General features: G+C 38.6%; 1 protein-coding gene across 1 annotated transcript in view; it reads right to left on the reverse strand.

The window, feature by feature from the left end:
- Window positions 1-21,121, reverse strand: part of LOC125448673 (partitioning defective 6 homolog gamma) — a 51,895-nt gene that overhangs the window by 25,529 nt on the left and 5,245 nt on the right. The window contains exon 2 of the mRNA XM_048524105.2: window positions 12,259-12,481. Within this exon, the coding sequence (XP_048380062.2) occupies window positions 12,259-12,481 (223 nt within the window). The remainder of the gene's footprint in view (window positions 1-12,258; window positions 12,482-21,121) is intronic.

Below are 21,121 nucleotides of genomic sequence, written 5' to 3' on the forward strand. Positions count from 1 at the left end.
AGTGCAGGAGGAGAATCTAATAGACATTCAGGCACCCTACAAGGTAGCCTGCAGTGAAGAGTGTCAGAATGACAGCACAGTCCCTGCCAGGAGCAGATTCTTAAACTGAGCCTAGCTCTGTCCCAGGCCAGGGGCAGGGTTTGCCTGAAAGCCGAGATGCGACCAAGGCAGGTGCGGAACAGCAAGGGGCTTAGATGCGAGTGGATGATAGGGTAGTTGGGGTTGCTCGGCCACCTGTAGCAGCAGGGAGAGAGAATAGGTTGAAAGGCAAGGGGGAACCTCTGGATCACCACCTGTGGCACTGGGAGCAGGCCCAGTTAGGCAGCAGATGGAGGCTCCACTAGTACCTTCTGGTTTTGGACTCATCGACCCTGGGAAAAAGACCTTGGCAAGTAACCGTATCTATATCCCTCATGATTTTATAAAACCTTTATAAAGTCATCCCTCAGCCTCCAACACTCCAAGGAAAAATGAGCCAGCCTATACAGCCTCTTCCTGTAACTCAAAACTTTCATTCTTGCTAACTTCTTTGGAAATCTTTTGTATGCCTAATCCAGTTTAGTAACATGCTGCATTTAGCAGGGTGACCAGAACTGTACACAGTACTACAAATGTGGCTTTATCAATGTCTTGAACAGCTGTAACATGGTGCCCAACTACTGTACTCAATGCTCTAACCGATGAAGGCAAGTGTGCCAAATGCCTTTTTCACTGCACTGTCTACCTGTGATGCTACTTTCAAGGAACCATGAACCATCACCAATTGGGTCCTGTTTGACAACACTCCTTAGGGCCCTACCCATTAACAGTGTGAGTCCTATCAAAATGCAACACTTCAGATTTACCCAAGTTAAACGCTATCTGCCAATCCCTAGCCCACTGGCCCATCAGATCAAGATGTCGTTGTACTCTCAACCTTCTTCTATGTCCACTTTACCACCAATTCTGGTGTCATCTGCAAACTTATTAACTATGTCCCCTATATTCCATGCTATTAATATATATGTCAAACAGTGGACATAGCATCAATCCTTGGGCACCATGCTGGTCACAGACTCCAATTTGAACAACCCTCTACACCAGCACCCTCTGTCTCCTACCATCAAACCAATTTTGTATCCAATTGGCTAGCTCTCCCTGGGTCCCATATGATCTAACCTTATTAGCCAGTCTACCAAGCAGAACTTCGAAAGCCTTGCTAAAGTCCATGTAGGCAATGTCTGCTGTTCCAGAGAATGAGGTTTTATAATCATTTTGAAATGGATTTTAATGTAGGTAGATACATAACTACTTTCTGTCACCGTCATACCTTTCACAGAGTGCTTTTGTTTCTCATTTTCCTATATTCAAACTCGACACATCATTTGCATCTTAGCAAGTAAAAGTTTGGCTATCATTCAGAAATAAAGCTTACATGAACAAGTACAGGATATATTAATCCAAAACTAGTAACTGAAAAGAAAACAAGCAATTTAAGATTTATAAAACTGTAGACAGAAAATGGGAATAAAATGCTGGAAAATGAAATTAGAATGGTTAAGTGCTGGTTTTTGATCCGCGCTGACTCGATGTATCAAAGGACTTTTTTTGAGTTGCAGACCTCTTACTCTATAGAAATCAAAACCATTTACAATTCCTTCAATTTTTTACAAAATATATTTATGTGTTTAATGTGTAAAATATTAGTCCGTAGAATTATTTTCAATTTTTGCAATTGGAAGGCATTTTGAGGTTGTAGACATGCTCGCTGAGCAGGTGGGTTTGGTTGCAAACGTTTTGTCACCCTGCTAGGTAACATAGTCAGTGCGCCTTCAGTGAAGCATTGGTGTTCTGTCCCACTTGTTATTTATATGCATTTTTTTGGGGTGTTTGGTACACTTCTGATTCTGTTTTTCAGCGGCTTCTACCCAGGGTCTAATTCAATGTGTTTGTTGATGGAGTTCCAGTTAGAATGCCAGACCTCCAGGAATTCCCTGGCATGTCTCTGTTTGGCTTGTGAGATTATGGATATGTTGACCTAGCTGAATTCGTGCCCCTCTTTGTCCATACATAGTCAGATAAGGTGAGAATTGGTTGTCTCTCTTGGTGGCTAGTTGATGTTCGTGTATCATATTGTCAGTTTTTTTCTGGTTTGGCCTATGCAGCATTTCTGACAGTCCATGTACGGTATTTTGTATAATACATCAATTTTGCTGATTTTGGGTATGGGATCTTTTATGTTTGTCAGTAGCTGTTGTAGAGTGGTTGCTGGTTTGTGGCCTACCCTGATACTTAGGGGTCAGAACCAGAAGTGGTACCAAACACCCCAACAAACTGAGGCATATAAATAACAAGCTGGACAGAAAACTAACACTTCACTGGAAGTGCACTGATGACAACACCCAGCAGGGTGACGAAACATTTACAACCAAACCCACTGACTCGGCCAGCATGTCTATAACCTCATCCACAACACAAGATACAAATCTTCTTGAAAACTGAGGTATTTTGCCAATACCACTTGTCGACCCATTACTAGAAATTAGCAAACCTACCAAACAAATGAAGAAAATTCAAAATGGGATTTGGATATTTACCAGTCAGGATTTTAAAAAATCTTCTAACTCTCAGACCATTCATCAAAAATCTCCAAAATTCATCTACAAATAATTACCTATTTCAGTTTGGGTAATAACTTCCCACAAATGATTATGATAAGCAGATAGAGAAATTCTAGCACTCTTTTGCAATGTTGGTCCACACAACCTACAGTTGCACTTATAATGTACCAATTGATAAGGAATAATCAAAGATAACTTGTAAAGTTGAAAATAAAATGAAAACAATGTTATTTTCCATGCTTACCAAAGTTAGATCCTGATCTTCTTCAACATTGAATCTTTCTAGTTAATTTGTTCTCAATTCATTCAATTCTATAAATCCATTTTATACTAGTAACCTAGACACATTGCTTAGCTCATCAAGGTGAGAAATGTGACAGTATAGAGGGCACCATAGTAAATTACTGAGGCATTATTAGCAAATATTGCCTTGACATTTTTCGATTTACCAATAATCTCTTCTTCATAACACCAAAGAGGTACAATATTTAGCTAGGTTTCATTTAAATTCATAAATATTTCTAACTGCTTAAGAGACATGAAATATTGCTCTCAAAAACTGTCAGCTATTCTCATAACATCAGTACATTTTAGATGACAACTCGATAATATTTTCGTTACTGCTGGATTATTTGCCCTACAATTTTCAGGAAAGCATCACAATTTTGACCTTTGGAATCATGTTTGATATTCTCTAAGCTGTTACACTTCTTGTATTCCGAGTTCCATACACAGGCAAATGTTTAACACACACCCAAACTCTTCCATTATTTAACAGAGATGATGACCAATTTAAAACATTCCTACAATATATTTCACAGTAATTTCCATGTTATAGTTTATAAGTGATTAGGTCAAATCCGTCAAGTTTTTACATTTGTACTAAATTACTGGACTAAGTAAAACAGTTCAACCTGAAATTAGGGATGAGCAACAAATGCGTACACATCCCATTAGAAGTATTAAATAAAATTAAGTTTAAGTTTAAACAGAAACCGAAGTCTTAATTATCTGTAAAAAAAAGTGCAGATACTATAAATCAGGAACAAAAACAAAAGTTGCTGGAAAAGTTCAGCAGGTCTGGCAACATCTGTGAAGAAAACAAAATCAGTTCTGAGGAAGCATCACCGGACACAAAATGTTAACTCCAATTGTTTCTTCACAGATGATGCCAGACCTGCGGAGCTTTTTCAGCAACTTCTGTCATAATTTTCAGTACTTACCAAGTGACTGCTACAATGTCAGAATGAGTTCTGATGTATGGGTATTGGAAAAGCAAGTACCATGAAAGGAAAGCATTTACAAGATATTTTGCGATTACATCATAGAGTCATAGAATCTTTGAAATTTGCATCGCAGGTGGGCAGTGATTAAGAAGGTGTTTAGCATTTTTGCCTTCATTCCTCAGACATTTAAGGATAGGAGTTGGAATGTTGTGTTGAGGTTGCATAGGACATTGGTAAGGGCTTCTTATGGTGTATTGTGTACAGTTCTGTTCACCCTGATATAGGAAGGATATTATTAAATTGGATGGAGTTCAGACAAGATTTATCAGGATGTTGCAGGAATGGAAGGTTTAAGTTAAAATATGTTGGATAGGCTGGGACTTTTTCCACTGGAGTGGAGGCGGTTGAGGGGTGACTTTATAGAGGTGTGTGAAATCATGAGTGATATAGCTAAGGTGAATAGCCAGAGTCTTTTCCCTAGGGTGAGGTGTTCAATAAAAAGGATGTATTTTAAGGGGAGAGGAGAATGATTAAAAAAAAAAGACCTGAGGGACAACTAATTGTTTATTTTAAAACACAGTTGCTCGTATCTGGAATGAACTGCCTGAGAACATTTAAAAGACTGTTACAAAGATAATAGGAACTGCCGATGCTGGAGAATCTGAGATAACAAGGTGTAGAGCTGGATGAACACAGCAGGCTAGGCAGCAGAGGAGCAGGAAAGCTGACGTTTTGGGTCAAGATCCTTCTTTCTGCTCCTCTGATGCTGCTTGGCCTGCTGTATTCATACAGCCCTACATCTTGTTATCCAACATTTAAAAGACATTTAGATACATACATGAAAAGGAAAGGTTTAGAGGGATATGGGCCAAATACAGGCAAGTGGGACTAGTTTGGTCTGGGAATATAGTTGTCATGGACAACTTGGACCAAAGGGTTTCCATGCTGTATGACTCAAGGGATAATACAATTATTATTCCTCTGTGCCATATATTTTACAGAGTTCTGCATACCACAAACCCATTTTGTTTCAGAATGTTTTTAAATAACAACAATATTATCTGCACTTCCTTCACACCGGCACAGTTGGGTGGGAAGCAGCGTCAGGATTATGCATATTAGCAGAATAAAGATGAGCGTTCCAAGTATATAGTCTTTTCACTTCTGTATATGGCACAAACTGTTGGAAACCATGTGAAGGGGAGGGAAAGATAGTTCTACTGCATCTACCAACATGTTTACTTTACACAGCTGCTTCATTTACTTGCCCAGATCACTGGTTGTTCACTTCGCTGTCATTTTCCCAGAGGTTTCATGAACATCTCAATAGTTTCCTTTCAATCAAGTGTGCCTTCCAGCATAACACATTCAAGAAATCGGTTGTCTTTGGAAGCAAGAGAACTGAGAGACTGTTTAAACCAGTTCAGACCACAGAATTCCCAAAAGAGATGCAGAGTATATATGACAAGTATAAAGCATCATTTAAATTGAATTTGTAATCCTTGGACAAAAAGAAAAGTAAAGACACGCAAGAATAGATGAAATTAAGGGAGTGTGATAAAAGTCACAGACAGGGAAGGCAAAATTTTCCCCAACAATTCTGTCGTACTAATTTTCTTGTCAATGAAACACCATACTTGTAAAAATTATTTCTCTGAGCCAAAGAGCTGGTTCAGCAAAAATTACCACTATTCACATTTATTTTGGAATACACTAGCCCTAAAAACTTTCGCTCATCTGCTGTACAGACCGAGTCACCAAGCACAATAAATTTGCACTGTTGCGGTCATTTGAATGCTGGACATCTCAGTGGACAGCTGCAATGGCCTATCTTGTTGTTTTACAGGATATCTGACATCAACTTTCAAGTTTGCAAGTTTATCTGTGTGTGTACGGACATGTGAAGTTGCTATCTGAGTAAAGCAATGTTATTTCTGCAAAAAACCAGCTCAGCATTTATACATAGCTATTTAAGATAGCATCATAATAGCATCAGGATGGATGTAGTGACCTGCCACCAATGCTGTAAATTTCCTACTATTGGATGGAAATGACACATATATAGTTAACAATGTACTGGGTAAGGCATAATAACATGATTGGCCTACATAGTACCTTACAGTCAAAAAGAACATTAACTTTGACCGCATTGGAAAAGCTTTACAAGTTTTTATAATGCAATACAGTACTTTTAAGGATCTACAAAACTAGATAATTTTTTTCAGAAATTTTTGAGGAATGCAATTCAAACTCTGTCTGGAAACTCAAATGTAACAAAGCAGTAATTATGTTGGTCTAGCAACTAAACCATGTAGGCATATGCAAAGAACATGAAAACTTCCAAACAAGCAGCAAAATGTTATTTACAAAGGGTCTATGCACTTCAGTTTGTCCAAGCACTCAAAAATTAAAGAAAATGTTTCTATCAATCAAAATGCTTAACATCATGCCAAATATTCAAGGACTGCTGGATTCCAAGGCAAAAGTGACCCCACAATGGAGTATTTCCTTTATGGTATTATGACTAGGTAGGCTACCACGGATAATCAGGTTACATTCACATCTCCTCTTTGATAGTGGATTCAAGGGAAAACAGAAAATCTGTATAGAAGTGTTTGATTCCAAGGAAAAAAAAAGTTACCATTGATTGTAAAAATGACGACAAAATTAGCAGATCATTTTGCTTTCAAACATACTGGTGGGAAAATAGAACTTGAAAAATGCGCTAGATTACCTCAGCAAGAATCTTTTACTTTGGAGTTTAATTGATGTGTTGTCCTTCCTGACTAGTCAATATGATAGAAATTACTGCAAGTCATAGTGTATACATCAACGTCAATTTTCTGGTTCCAAAAATCATGTTTTGAAAGATGTTGTTAAGTTGATCATCCCATCTTTTACCCATATACGCTGTTTTTGCATCAATAATCACACTACAGCTGCAATTAAAGGATCAAGCTGGTAATATGGGCTGGTGCTGCACTGGGTTCTGATGACATTTCAAAATGGTTACCACCCAAACTGAGGCCCAGCAACAGACATATTCACAGTATCAGCCAATTCCCAATTTTGGAAGAAGTGTGAGGTTTCAAATGTTGATTATATGCTGCTGATTATCGATGGGTATCTTTAAATTCTACGGGATCAAAAATTAACATCTTGCACCAATAGTAAAAACGAAATGGGAAATAACTGATACGACAAGACTGAATGAATGGCATCATGAATGCAGCTATCATTTATATCCATTCTAACCACAATTCTCCTGAATATTATCACAGTCATCAGCTCAAAACTATTTAGATTAAATTAGATTAGATTCCCTACAGTGTGGAAACAGGCCCTTCGGCCCAACAAGTCCACACCACCCTTTGGAGCATCCCACCCAAACCCATCCTCCTATAACCCACACACCCCTAAACATTAGGGCAATTTAGCATGGCCAATCTACCCAGCCTGCACATTTTTGGACTGTGGGAGGAAACTGGAGCACCTGGAGGAAACCCACGCAGACGGAGGAAACCCACGCAGACACGGGGAGAACGTGTAAACTCTGCACAGACAGTCGCCCGAGGCTGAAATTGAACCCGGGTCCCTGGTGCTGTGAGACTGCAGTGTTAACCACTGAGCCACAATGCTGCCCGTTTACTGCAAGAAGAATGAGGACTTGTTGGGCCAAAGGGCCTTTCTCCACACTGCAGGGATTCTACAATTCAGAGATAGATAGGAGGACAGAATCTACTTTGTAGAGCACCTAAAAACAAAATATCCTGATGTGGATGTATCTCTAGAGTTAAAACTGATTCCATGTCCATGATGGAAAATGAATGATCCAAGCCCTATTATAGGGAACAGATCCTCTAGCGAGATTCACAGTTCAGTAGAAACCAAAAAATCTCAACATAAGGAAAGGTTTTAGAGCTGTCTAGTTCAACCCCCTAATGTACCAAATAAATGGTAGCTTTTGTTTTAAAATATTTGCACAATTTGACAGTGACTAGATCCAAGTGACTATTGCCCAAACTATTCCAAAAACTGCCCATCTTTGTAGTGGAGTATTTCTTCCTTGTGTTCTATTTGGTAATCATTCATTTTTAGCATCTGCTCATTTCCTTTTATTTCATAAACAAAGTTTAAACAGACCCAAATGATCTTGTATAGACTTGAGCTTCATTAACTTGATGGACACATTCATGTCAACTCAGTTTTCTTCTCCAACACCAGGCTTTAATCCAACAGATAACTCTTTTTTTTTAAGATTCTCATGCCTTATTCATCTTAGCTATATCTTTCCTGTACGAAAGATTCAGGACTGCATATAAACCTGCATCTGCAACTTAATCAATGCTGTGTACAATGGCAACAAAACTGCCTTCAATCTATATTCTATACTAACAACAATTTTGCCTGTTTGGTTCCCAGATTTCTATCATGTTTCTTCTTATTACTATTTCCAGATGAATTCGATAATCTCCTGATTGTTAGACAGTTGTTAGTGCATACCGTTATACTTAACTGGGTCAAGTTGCATTGGCTAATTGACCACCTCCACAAATCAGTTTCAGTGTGAATCTATTGAAAATTATTCAAATGAGGCCATGGTATTAAATTTGGTATAGGCTCCTTGTCATCTACTGTTGGGGTCCTCCACAAACCTCAGCCTCTCCATTAATAACAGAAGCACAGTTACGATCACATTCACTTAGTTCAATCAACATAACTTCTCTAAATATAGTAGTATGCTAATTTGCATTGGGGGTCACGGTACATGACAAACTGGTGTAGCTTCAATTGTTGCTGCATGTTTACCTTGTCAAACGACTAATACAACACCATACTTCTTCTAATGGAATTGCATTTCCTTTAAACTACCAGGCTAGTGTTGTTGCAGGGGGTGGAGGGAGGAGGAAGTCTAGTCAAACTAGAATGGTGTGGGAGTGGTTTTGGGAACCTAAGCAAAGTGACCAGCCAAAGAGAAACAAGGATGGTAGTAGAAGAAAAAAACACACAGTAAAATACAAAAACAGTAGACAGGGTGATCAAGGGTGACAGGCAAATAGGGTCACCTAAAAGAAAGGTCAGAATGATTAAAAATGGCAAAAAGGCAACCCTACAGGTTTTGTATATTAATGCACAAAGCAGTTGGACTAAGGTAGACAAACTGACAGCACAAATAGAGGTAAATGGATATGCTGTCATAGCCATTACAAAGAAGACATGGTTACAAGAAGATCAGAACTGGGAACTTAATATTCAGGGAAACCTGACCTTTCCCAAAGACAGGTGATGAGTTGATTGTTAATGAGATGAAATGAGGACAGTTGGGAGAGATGATCTAGGCTTGGATGATGTAAGGTCCATTTGGGTGGAGGTAAATCTGGTAGGAGTAGCGTATAGGCCCTCAAACAGTAGCCACATGGTATAAATCAACAAATAATAGGTACCTGTAAAACAAACAAAGCAATAAATATGGGCGACTTTAATCTTCATGTTGATTGGGTCAATCAATTTGGAAAGGGAAGTTACGGCAAATTTAAAGAGGGCATTAGGATAGTTTCTGACAATGTCTAAAGGGCCAACCAGGGAAAAGACTACCCTGGATCTGGCAATGAGTAATGAGGCAAGTTAAATAAATGACCTCAGAGTAAAAGGTCTCCAGAAACTACTAATCATAACCATATTCAGTTTGGTTGGAGACAACTGTGTTTAAATTAAACAAAGGGAATAATAACGAAACGAGGATAGTCAGTGAAAGTAGTTTGGACAAATAAATTATCAAAAAAGACAATAAGCAAGCAAGCACTGGCAGTCATATAAGAGGGTAATTCATGACTCTCAGCAAAAATATACCCCAGTAATGAAGAAAGATTCGAAGAGAGGGATAAATTAACCATAGATAACCAAGGAAAGAAGAGTATAAAACTGAAAGAAAAAGGAGGCTAAAGTCAGTGATAGCCCAGAAGACTAGGATAAATTCAGAATCCAGTAAAGGAAGATGACGAGGTCATAAACAGAGAAAATAAATATCTAGGCCAAGCTAGCGAGGAATACAAAAACTAACAATAAGAGCTTCTTTAAATATATAAAAATGAAGAGTGGTCAAAGTGAACACAGATCCCTTAGAAAATAACTCTGAGGAAATAGGTATGGGCAACAAGGAAATAGCAGAGCAGATGAGCAGATATTCTGCATCAGTCTTTACAATGGAAGATACTTCAAATATCTCATTAATACAAAAGAATACAGGTGGGAATCACATATCGTTACCATTGCTAGAGAAGTAGTATAAAACAAAGAAATGAGGCTAAAGGTAGTTAAGTCCCCTGGCCCCGATGGCTTGTATCCTAGGATCCTAAAAGGAGTAGCTACAGAGATAGTGGATGCATTGATTGCAATATTCCAAGAATGCTTGGACTGTGGAGAAGTACCAGAGGGATGAAAACTGCCAATGTGATATTCCTTCTCAAAAAGGGAGGAACACAAGAAGTGGCTAAGTATGAGTTGATTACCCTGACATCTAATGTTGGAAAAAAAATGTTCAAATCAATTGTAAAGGAAGTAATAGCAGCACATTTGCAGAATCATTATTTAATCAAGCAGATCAGCATGGCTTCATGAAACAAAATCATATGACTAATTCTGAGTTTTTCATGCAAGTTTCACCAATGTAGATAGAAAGGAACTAGTAGATATGTTGAATTTGGACTTCCACATGATGTTCATCAAAATACCTCACAAAATGTTAAGTCGTAGAAACCCATGGTATTGAAGGTAACCTGTTGGCATGGTTAGAGAATTGCCTAATGGGCAGAAAACAGCGACTGGGGATAAGGGTCTTTTTTTAAGGTTGGCAACCTGTAACCTGTGGGGCTCCACGGGGATCAGCGCTAGAACTACAACTGTTTACAATAAATACAAATGATTTTGAGGAAGGAAATGAATGTGTTGTAGTCAAACTTACATGATACAAGGACAGGTGGAAAGCCAAGTGGTGAGAAGGATACTACCAGGTTTATTGAAAGATATTGATAGGTTAAGTAAGTGGGCAAGAAATTGACAAATGGAGTATAATGTGGGAAAATGTGAAGTTGTTCATTTTGGAGGGCCGAACAAAAGTACAAGAGTATTACATAAATGGAGAGAATCAGCAATACAACGAGACTTGGGGTACTTGTGCAAGAAACAAAGATGGCACACCAGGTGCAGTCAATAATCAGGAAGGAAAATAGAATGCTGGTCATTATTTCAAAGGTAGTGAAGTCTTACTTTAACTGCAACAGGTATTGGTGAGACCACATCCTTAGTACCGTCAGCAGTTTTCACCCACTTATTTAAAGGAAAAATATCACTGTATTGAGGCAGTTCAGAGAATGTTGTCTAACAATAATGCCTAGTATGAAGCAATTGTTTTATGTGCAAAGGCTAAATAGATTGGGATCCAACTCATTAAAGTTTAGAAGAATGAAAGGTGATCTACTTGAAATATAAAATTCTTAAGTGTTTGACAAGGTAAATGCTGAGAGGAACTTTCCCCTCATGTGATTGTCTTAGGATCAACAGGCATAGTTTCAGAATAAAGAGCTGCAAATTTAAGACAGATAAGGAACAATTACTTTTTCTGAGAGTTGAGTATCTTTGCAATTTCTTGCCACAGACAGCTGTGGGGGCGGAGTCCTTGTGTATACTTACGGCTGAGGTAGACAGATTCTTTATCAGTTGGGGAATCAAGGGTTACGTGAAAAAGGTACAAAAGTGGACACGAGGAACTTTTAATCAGCTTTGATCCTACTGAATGATAGAGCAGGTCTCTCGGCCAAACGGTCTACCGCAATTCATATTTCTCAAGGTCTTATGATATCCAGAGTAAGATATTCATATTCTATTTATTAATGCAAACAGATCTGAATATGCATAATACGTTCCTTTTTTCAGTCATACATTAATCAGACTCAGATCAAACAGAAATGACAGATATTTTAAATAACAATTTTCAGGACTTTTGAGTTTGCAGTATCTATACTGACAGCCTTGAAGACTTCAATTTTTATTGAAATGTAAATAACTCAAGACTTAAAATAGAAAAAATAGCTCATGTGCACAGTACACCTATTTTATACTACTTTAATTATTTGATTCTTCTCATTTCATGATGGACACAAACTCTACTGCGCATTTTCTCAGTTGATCAATTAAAATAACTGGATCAAGTACTTGCAATAACATGGCAAAAATATACTTTCCAGTTAACTCAGCAAGTTTCAAAAAAAGTGGGTGAATTACTTAAAGCAAAACTCAAAGAAAATGAGTGACCAGAGACAACAGGAGTGAGAATGCTCAAATTAAACAAGGAATAAAAATTCTAACTAGATTAGGCCAAAGCACCTAATGAATTCAACAACTTCTATTCAGCTGATAATCTTTTAAGACCATACCTTTTCGTTGTACAAAAATCCTTAGCAATGGGTTTGCCATGGAAATGGCTTTGCAGAAGTTGTCATCATTGTTGATTGGCAGCAGGTCACCATGGACATCAGCATATCCAATTAATATATCCATGTTCGAAATGTTATGCATATGAATGATCAGATTGTAGAATTCATCAAATTTTCCAGGTTTATAGCGGCTTAAGGAAAATCTTCGAAATTCTGCCCCAAACTTATTAAAAACAAAAAAGTCTCATTAGTAACTGCCCTAGGGCAAATTAATACTACAAAAGGATTTAATAAAAAGATATACAATATACTGGTGATGTTTAAATATAGAATAGTCAGTTACATAAATAAACGTTTATGCATTCTCTTGTGAAACTCCAACTTCAAAAGCAGAGAGAAGTTTCTGGAAGTAGCAGACATCTCAGGGTCTCTTCAGAAGGTTGGGCATGATTCCAACTGAAGGAACGTGGAGAAGGAAAAGAGGAAAGAAATTAAAAGGGCGCAATGTGCTAAGTGAGATTGTATTTGAAACATTTTGAAATAAAGCATCTTCAGGATAATATAAACATATTAATAAATAAGTAGCCATTGACTTGCAATGTTTCAAACAAAAGACAACTAAATCTCAACAGTATCAATGTGGACTTCACCAGCTTCAAAATCTCCCCTTCCCCCACCGCATCCCAAAACCAGCCCAGTTTGTCCCCTCCCCCCACTGCACCACACAACCAGCCCAGCTCTTCCCCTCCACCCACTGCATCCCAAAACCAGTCCAACCTGTCTCTGCTTCCCTAACCTGTACTTCCTCTCACCCATCCGTTCCTCCCACCCCAAGCCGCACCTCCATCTCCTACCTACTAACCTCATCCCACCTCCTTGACCTGTCTGTCTTCCCTGGACTGACCTATCCCCTCCCTACCTCCCCACCTATACTCTCCTCTCCACCTATCTTCTTTTCTCTCCATCTTCGGTCCGCCTCCCCCTCTCCCTATTTATTCCAGAACCCTCACCCCATCCCCCTCTCTGATGAAGGGTCTAGGCCCGAAACGTCAGCTTTTGTGCTCCTGAGATGCTGCTGGGCCTGCTGTGTTCATCCAGCCTCATATTTTATTATCTTGGATTCTCCAGCATCTGCAGTTCCCATTATCACTAAATCTCAACAGTTTTGGATTTACCACCCGAACATGAATTAGGTAACTGTTTTGGTTTTCAGGTATAACAAATCAGAAATAAAACGTTTAACACAAAATATAAATACAGACATTTATACGTTTATCTTATTTTCTGCATATTAGTCATCCACCATCTTTTAAATTAATGGCCCAGTCCTTCCAGATTCAAACTGTCAAAAGACAGCCCCAGACTCACCTGAAAAGTTAACCAAGAAAAGTCCTAATATCGATGCACAATTCACAATAATACCATTAAAAAGGAAAACTAAAAATGTACACAGTATGAGAGGAAAGTGCTAATTGATTGGCAAGTGTATTCCGATTGTACAGACAGTCAAGGAGACTGCAACAGTTAATGATGATTGGCTATTAACTGTCAGGCTTTGTTTAGATTTCAAACCAAGCAATTTTTTATAGAACAGTACCCTGACCAATGTATCAGCATATGGCTGTAGTCTTTCTGTTGAGTTGAAACAGGCACAGTACATGCACATTCTGTCTGCAAAGAACAAGGCCTTGCATTTTAATGTATGTAGCTACATGCAAGCGCACCACTCTGCAAGCCTGAGTGACAACTCTAAAGTAGTCAATATAGTTCTTAGCACACTCTGGATAATCCAGCAAATATTGTCCTATTGCAGAATCAGATCTAATTTTGGTCACTGTGCCGAGAGTTTTGCAAAGCGGAGACTAGTTGGATACGATCAGTATCTTGCTTATTTTGAACAGCGCAAGGGATATGCTGTTTAATATAATCTGCCAGTCTTTGGGACTTACAAAAAAACGTGTCTGGCATTATCCCAAAGGAAGGCTTTGATGGATCCTACTTCAGCATTAAGTTTGCACGGTAAGCAAAACGCTCAGACCCTATTTATGAGTTTGCCAACAAGGGCAATGTAGCATATGAATTTCAGTATCAGTGTGAAATCAGATATGTAGGTAGTCGGTCCCAAAGACTGAAATTTTGAATCAGACATATCCCTTCAGCTGTTTGCAAGTACTGACCATTTCCAACAAGCCTGCTGAAGGAGTTGAAGAGGAATTAAATAGTTTCAAATAGTTAAAGGTCAAAATAGAGATATGCAGATTCAGTGAGAAGTGCTTTTAGTAAAAAGTAAACTTGGAAAGTACTGAAGGATCACAGATGTACAGTGCCATAATAAGGCTGGGAACAGCTGGGCCATACAAAGATAAAGGTGTCAGTGGGACACAAACAAACCTGATGCATGAACAGTAGGAAAGGAATAATCTAACGTAAATGTGGTCAACATACAGTTGTACATGACCTGTAGTGTAGAAAAGCTAGAAACTGGTGGCTATTTGCAGAGATTAATCTTGAAGACTTTTAAGGTGGGCTATCCTTATACTCTCTTGAATAAATAATCATAATCTGTACCTGAGGCTCCTGGTGGTTTGTCAAATTGAACCAAAATAGAATCTGCTGTATATGCCAGGATCCTGTGACACATCACTAATACCGGCACTGCATTCGTTTGAATATGTTATAAGGCAGCCCAAGCAGCACTAGCTTGACACAGGCAAGATCCAAACAACCTGAAAAAGGACTTAGGACAGGAGGCCAGGTGAAGAGGTAGAACTGTACTAGTGGAATGGAACAGCCAAATCTGCATAGATAGGTCAGACCCCAAGAAGCTATTTAAGTGGAACAAGTTAGCTAAAACCACATTGGTTGGGAAACTGAAAACATGCAGGGCTGGTGAATGTCTGATGAAAATATACAAAAAAACATTTTTGGGAGAAACAAAAACAAAATCAGAAAGCAAAGTTTAAAATAGAATTTGTTAAAGATAAAGGGTACACACAGGAATATACTATTTGGAGAGTAACATTGGCAAATAATATATTTTTCATTTTCCTTGTTTCCTTTTCTGGAAGGCAGCTAGCAACAGCTAGCAAATTTTAGTCAAGGTCAAGGTCAAGGTCAAGGGACATAAAAAGTACTGGACGAACATACAGACACCACATACACAAGTAGTTGCTATGACAAACAAATTTAGAAAAGGAAATTTAAAATGAAAGGAAACCTGTTAACTTAATCGCTCAATAATTTTGAGATGTGAAACATCTAAAGGAATTCAGCAAGTTAGTTTTGAAAAACTGACAACCAACAGAAAGATTGAAAATACATGATATTTTAGTGCCTGGAGTCGTATAAGTGTTTTAAAAATATTGAACAAACACTCTACTGGACAGTAAAGGTTTGCCAAGACTCACGAATGTGAGAGAACAAAAGAATAATGCAATGTCTACTTCAGAAGATAAAATCTGTGAATATGTTTTGTTTGTGAACTTGGAATAACTGGAGTGTAAATTGATTGAATATATCAAATTGGGAAAATCAATGAGACCAATATACAGGTGATAAAATTTACACTGGAACAATTAAATGTTTGTGAACTATAACAGGAATACTTATAAGTTGGAACACGATTATAAGAGGCACTGTAGCACCTTCAGTTGGTTTGATTTAGTAGTTAAAAGGTTGGGGGTGGGGAATGGGTGGAATTTGACTAGCATTGTCGAGAAGCTTCCTGAAGGGAGAAAAAGGCTCAATTCCATACACTGACTAACGGTAGAGACATATCTAGTGTCATAAGGGATAGACACAGATTCCACAAAAAATTGACTCGGTTTGCCCAGCTTTAAGAAAAGAAGCGGAAAACTATTGTTACAGAAATAACAAGGTGTAGAGCTGGATGAACACAGCAGGCCAAGCAGCATCAGAGGAGCAGGAAGGCTGACGTTCTGAGCCTAGACCATTCTTCAGAAACCTTTCTAGACGTTTAGGAAATTTAGAAAACCACGACAGGAAAACGGGATTAGAATGCTGGAAAATAGATTAAACTAGTTTGGTGGGAGCTAGTAGGAACTGCAGATGCTAGAGAATCTGAGATAACAAGGTGTAGAGCTGGATGAGCACAGCAGGCCAAGCAGCAAAGGAGCAGGAAGGCTGACGTTTCAGGCCTAGACTCTTCTTTAGAAGAGGAGGCTAGGCCCGAAACGTCAGCCTTCCTGCTCCTCTGATGCTGCTTGGCCAGCTGTGTTCATCCAGCTCTACACCTTGTTATCTCAGATTCTCCAGCATCTGCAGTTCCTACTACCACGGTTGTTACATGTTAGTTTTATTTGGCAATATACACCATGAACTCTTACTCATCATTCTAAACATCTCCAACTTTGGTTGCCTGGAGGTACAATCTCAAGCATTCTGTGCAACTTTAGTAAAGCAAGTGGTCTAATGGCAGCGGACAGCCAATGGCTACACTCCATGTTCAGGAATAAGATCAACTGAAATAGTCTGGTCAATTATGTCACTACAGCATTTAACGCAGGGACCTCAGTTGTAAGTGTGTGGTAACATTTGCTGCATAATCCTGAGTGCAAATAATGAATATAACATCCAATATAAGACTATCAATTGGTCTTGCACCAAGATAATATACTTACTTATACTGGAAACTACAGATATTGATACACAGGATTCTGTTTGTTGCAGACATAAAGAACATGTGTAATGCCCTGACCAGAGTCAAGCTGTATGGACTGAAATCTAAATAAAGTCTTGTAATTAATAGTCAGTCAATCAATAACTGCACACTGCATGGCAATGCTTCTACCATTCCGAGTCCACTAGTCATTCAGCATTCTCCTCTCATGCAGCACAACTGTTGGTTTTCCTGTTTATTAGTATCCTTGAGAAGAGGTTGAAGTAAAAACAAATTGGAGTTACTCAGTAGATCTGGCATTATCTTAGAGAAGAGAAACCGTTAATATTGTAAGCTCAATCTGATTTGAAAAGGACTCTAAATGTTAACTCTGTTTCTCTTTCCACAGATGCTGCCAAACTTGCTGCGTTTCTCCAGCACTGTATTTTTTTTCACATTTCCAGCATCTACAGTTTATTGGTTTTATTTGATGAAACTGCCTTTTCTCAACAATACGTAAAAAATCTTAATCTAATTCTTGGATAGCTGCACAACCCCTCCCCTGATTGCCCCCTTCCTATGACTGACTTGGGTCTATCTACTGCTACTCCCAATCTAACCACGCATCCCAACCAAACTATCCTCAATCATCTACCAACTTAACTTACACACCCACTCCACATCATTCATCCATCACACTGGTCCCCAATGAATCCCCTGCCCCATTCTCCAGCACTGCAATCAAACTGAGGGACTGTACACCACTTTTCTAAAGAAGCTGGGGTTGGAAGACTAGGCCAGAAATGTGAAGCAGCATCATAGTGGACAAAAGGTCCACAGTGATAATCCAATTAGTGCCTCATGAAAGATCCAAACCAATAGGCTTTAAAAGTCAACATCCACACCAGATGTTAATTCAGAACAGGATTCACACAAACAATTTAAAATGTAATTTGCGTTACTTTGTATTCTCATGTCTGACAGGAGACAAAGACACTATCCTAGATATACTCAGAGTCACAGAACATAGAACAACAGACCCTTTGGTCCAACTCATCCACGCTGACCAAATATCGTAAATTAATCTAGTCCCATTTGCCAGCATTTGGCCCAGGTCCCTCTAAGTCCATCCTATTCACATACCCATTCAGATGCATTTTAAATGCCTCAACCACTTCCGCAGGCAGCTCATTCTATACATGCACCACCCTGTGTGAAAGATGCCCCCTCGAGAATCCTTTTAAATCTTTTCACTCTAACTTTAACCCTACCCCCTTTAAGTTTTGAACTCCCTACTCTGGGGAAAAGAGCTTGGTTATTCAGCCTTCCCAAGTCCCTCATTATTTTACAAATCTCTATAAAGGTCACCCCTCAGCCTCCAACGCTCCAGGGAAAATATCTCCTGCCGACTGAGCTTCTCTGTAAAGCTCAAACCCTCTAACCCCGGCAACATTCTTGTAAATATTTTCTGAACCTTTTCAGGTTTCACATCTTTCCTCTCGCAGTGAGACCAGAATTGAAAGCAGAATTCTGGTGGCCCAAACAATGTCCTGTACAGCTGCGACATGACATCCCAACTCCTATACTCAATGCACTGACCAATAAGGGTGAGTGTTCCAAATGCCTTATTCACTACTCTGAAAGTGGAGTCACAGATGGGCAATGAACTATGAACGTGCACCCCACAGTTTCATTGTCTGGCAACACACCTCTGCACCCCACCATTATGTGGATAAGTACTGGCATGATTTGCCTGACCAAAATGCAGCACCTCACATTTACCTAAATTAAACTGCTCGGCCCATTGTGTTCTGAGATAACCTTCATTGTCTAATACACCACCCAATTTTGGTGTCATCTGCATTCTTACTAACCATAAATCCTATATTCACATCCAAATCATTGACATGAATGACAAAATGCAGAGGACCCAGCACTGATCCTTGTGGAATGCTGGTGGCCACAGGCCTCATCTACTCAGGACAGTGAGCTTCTGCTCCTTGTGTCAAAAAAAAACAGAATTACTCATGAGTAAGCAATTATGATTTTAATACTGCAAAGGACAAAACCTTTGGGTTCAGTTTGTGAGATCTTTTACTTCCACCCGAACTGGCAGATGTTCGAACTGAAAGATGACACTGAACTCAGTCACATTTTATGCTTAAGTTCCAACATACCAATGAATACAGAGAAAATGATAACCATAATAAATTTTTATTTAAACGTTTAGAACAGAAACTGTACATAAACTTGTTAATGGAATTAGTCTCCCAATGATGAGAAGAGCTTTTTTTAAAAAACAAGCCCTGTAGCAAGTCTTATTTGCATCATGACAAGTTTGTGGAGGCAGTTTACATTATAAATGCAGACATTATAATATTATATAAATATCACTTTCCCTTCAGTAAGCATTCTGCAATAATTTGTTGTGCTTAAAAAAATTATCTAGTTCTCTGCAGCAACCCACAAGTTAATTTCTACTCAAGAACTTTAAATCATTTTATGGAATTTCAAAGCAGTAACTAAAATATAGAAAATAACTTATCGATACTGGTTTCGTAAAGATGCTGTTAATATATTTTATTGCAAATGCACTATAAATAGTGTAAGCACCATTTAAAATTTTAAAAAAGACGACTTTGCAACTATGCAGAATAACTGAGTAAAGCAATTTACCTCAGTTATGTTATTGCACTGTTTAATACAGAGCCATTTTTGATTATTCAGGCCTATTTTTACTGTGCCAGAACTAACTGAGATTCCAAGAGAGTATCGTACTAGTTTTGGATAACTTAAATCCAGAATAAAAATGTCAATTCACACAATATCAAATTTGTGTGATGTTTTACTTTTGGGATTTTCTCAGACAATGATACTACAGCCGTCAGTGGTTCAGCATAACAATGCCCATACAATCGATAAAACATATAAAATAATGCTCTGAAAGTTTAAGTTTTGGGAGCACAATTGCGTTGTCTGCAACCTCAGATGTAATTAAAACAGAATGTTCATCAAGGAAGTTCCGAAGCAAGGTCACCGGGCTCATAACATTAACTTTACTTTCTTTCCACAGACGCTGCCAGACCTGGTGAGTTTCTCTAGCAATTTATGTTTTTGTAGCAAGTAGGAGCATATCAATGGTAGACAGAAAAGTCAAAGAGAGAAAAAATAGAGCCAGCAATTCACCTAAAATTCAACTGTCTGCTGTACTGCCTTATTTGTGACTGAACTTTCCTGTCACAGTTTAGCCATTTCAATCACCCACGTATCCATCAGAACTTGACTGAACATTCCAGATGGCACACACGGCTGGTAAGCTTTGCCTCAATAAGCAAATTACAAGCACTGATGAAATTAATGAGAGAACACTCTGGACACAGAAAATTGCATAATTCTCTCCAAAGTACACTGTTTTATTACTGCAGTTGCAATATCAGTTGTAGTAATCTGAAATCAATAGATACAGAATATACACTTAGCATGAAGGAGGGTCTAGGCCCAAAACGTCAGCTTTCCTGTTCCTCTGATGCTGCTTGGCCTGCTGAGTTCATCCAGCTCTATACCTTGTTATCTCTAACTACAACTGCTCCCTTTTTGTAGTGTCTAGTCTGCCATGAATCAGACTATGTCAATGCAACCTTCTCCATAGTTCAAGATTAGTTTGAAGCCTCAAAAACACACACGGAAATCTCAAGGTACAATGTGACAACAATACAAGAATAATTTGTAATTAAAGTAAAAATAGTTTTAAATGGTTACAAGATAAGAAGGAACAGAATAATTTACTGTTACAAGCAACAGGCATTGATTATCAATGCCTTAAAGCGATAGTAAAATCTCAAATTTAAATGGCAGACGATGCTCAAGGAGTTGAACAGCCCGATTATGTTTATAAGTGTTGAGAACTGTGTGACTGTTGCAGGCAGAGAGTCATGTTTGGCACCCATCTTGTCAAGAAAGAAACATTCCAGAAAATAAGGGCCATCATTCGGTACTGGCCCAAGTGCTAATCTGAAGCCAGGCTCCCCCTGGCTAGTTCTAACATGTGGCTCTCTGTTTCCAATACAGTCACTTCAAGACTCAAAAATGATACCGGTTATGAAATGAAGCAGCATAGCAGGAAACGGGGCAATACAAGGGATGTCTTAAAAAACACTAAATAATCTTAGCTATTTGCAGAAAATGGAATACTTTCAATAGGGTTTCAAACAGTGAATCATAGGACTAATTAGCAAAATTAAAACT

Source organism: Stegostoma tigrinum, chromosome 2, assembly GCF_030684315.1.
Source record: "Stegostoma tigrinum isolate sSteTig4 chromosome 2, sSteTig4.hap1, whole genome shotgun sequence".
Taxonomy (NCBI): Eukaryota; Metazoa; Chordata; class Chondrichthyes; order Orectolobiformes; family Stegostomatidae; genus Stegostoma; species Stegostoma tigrinum.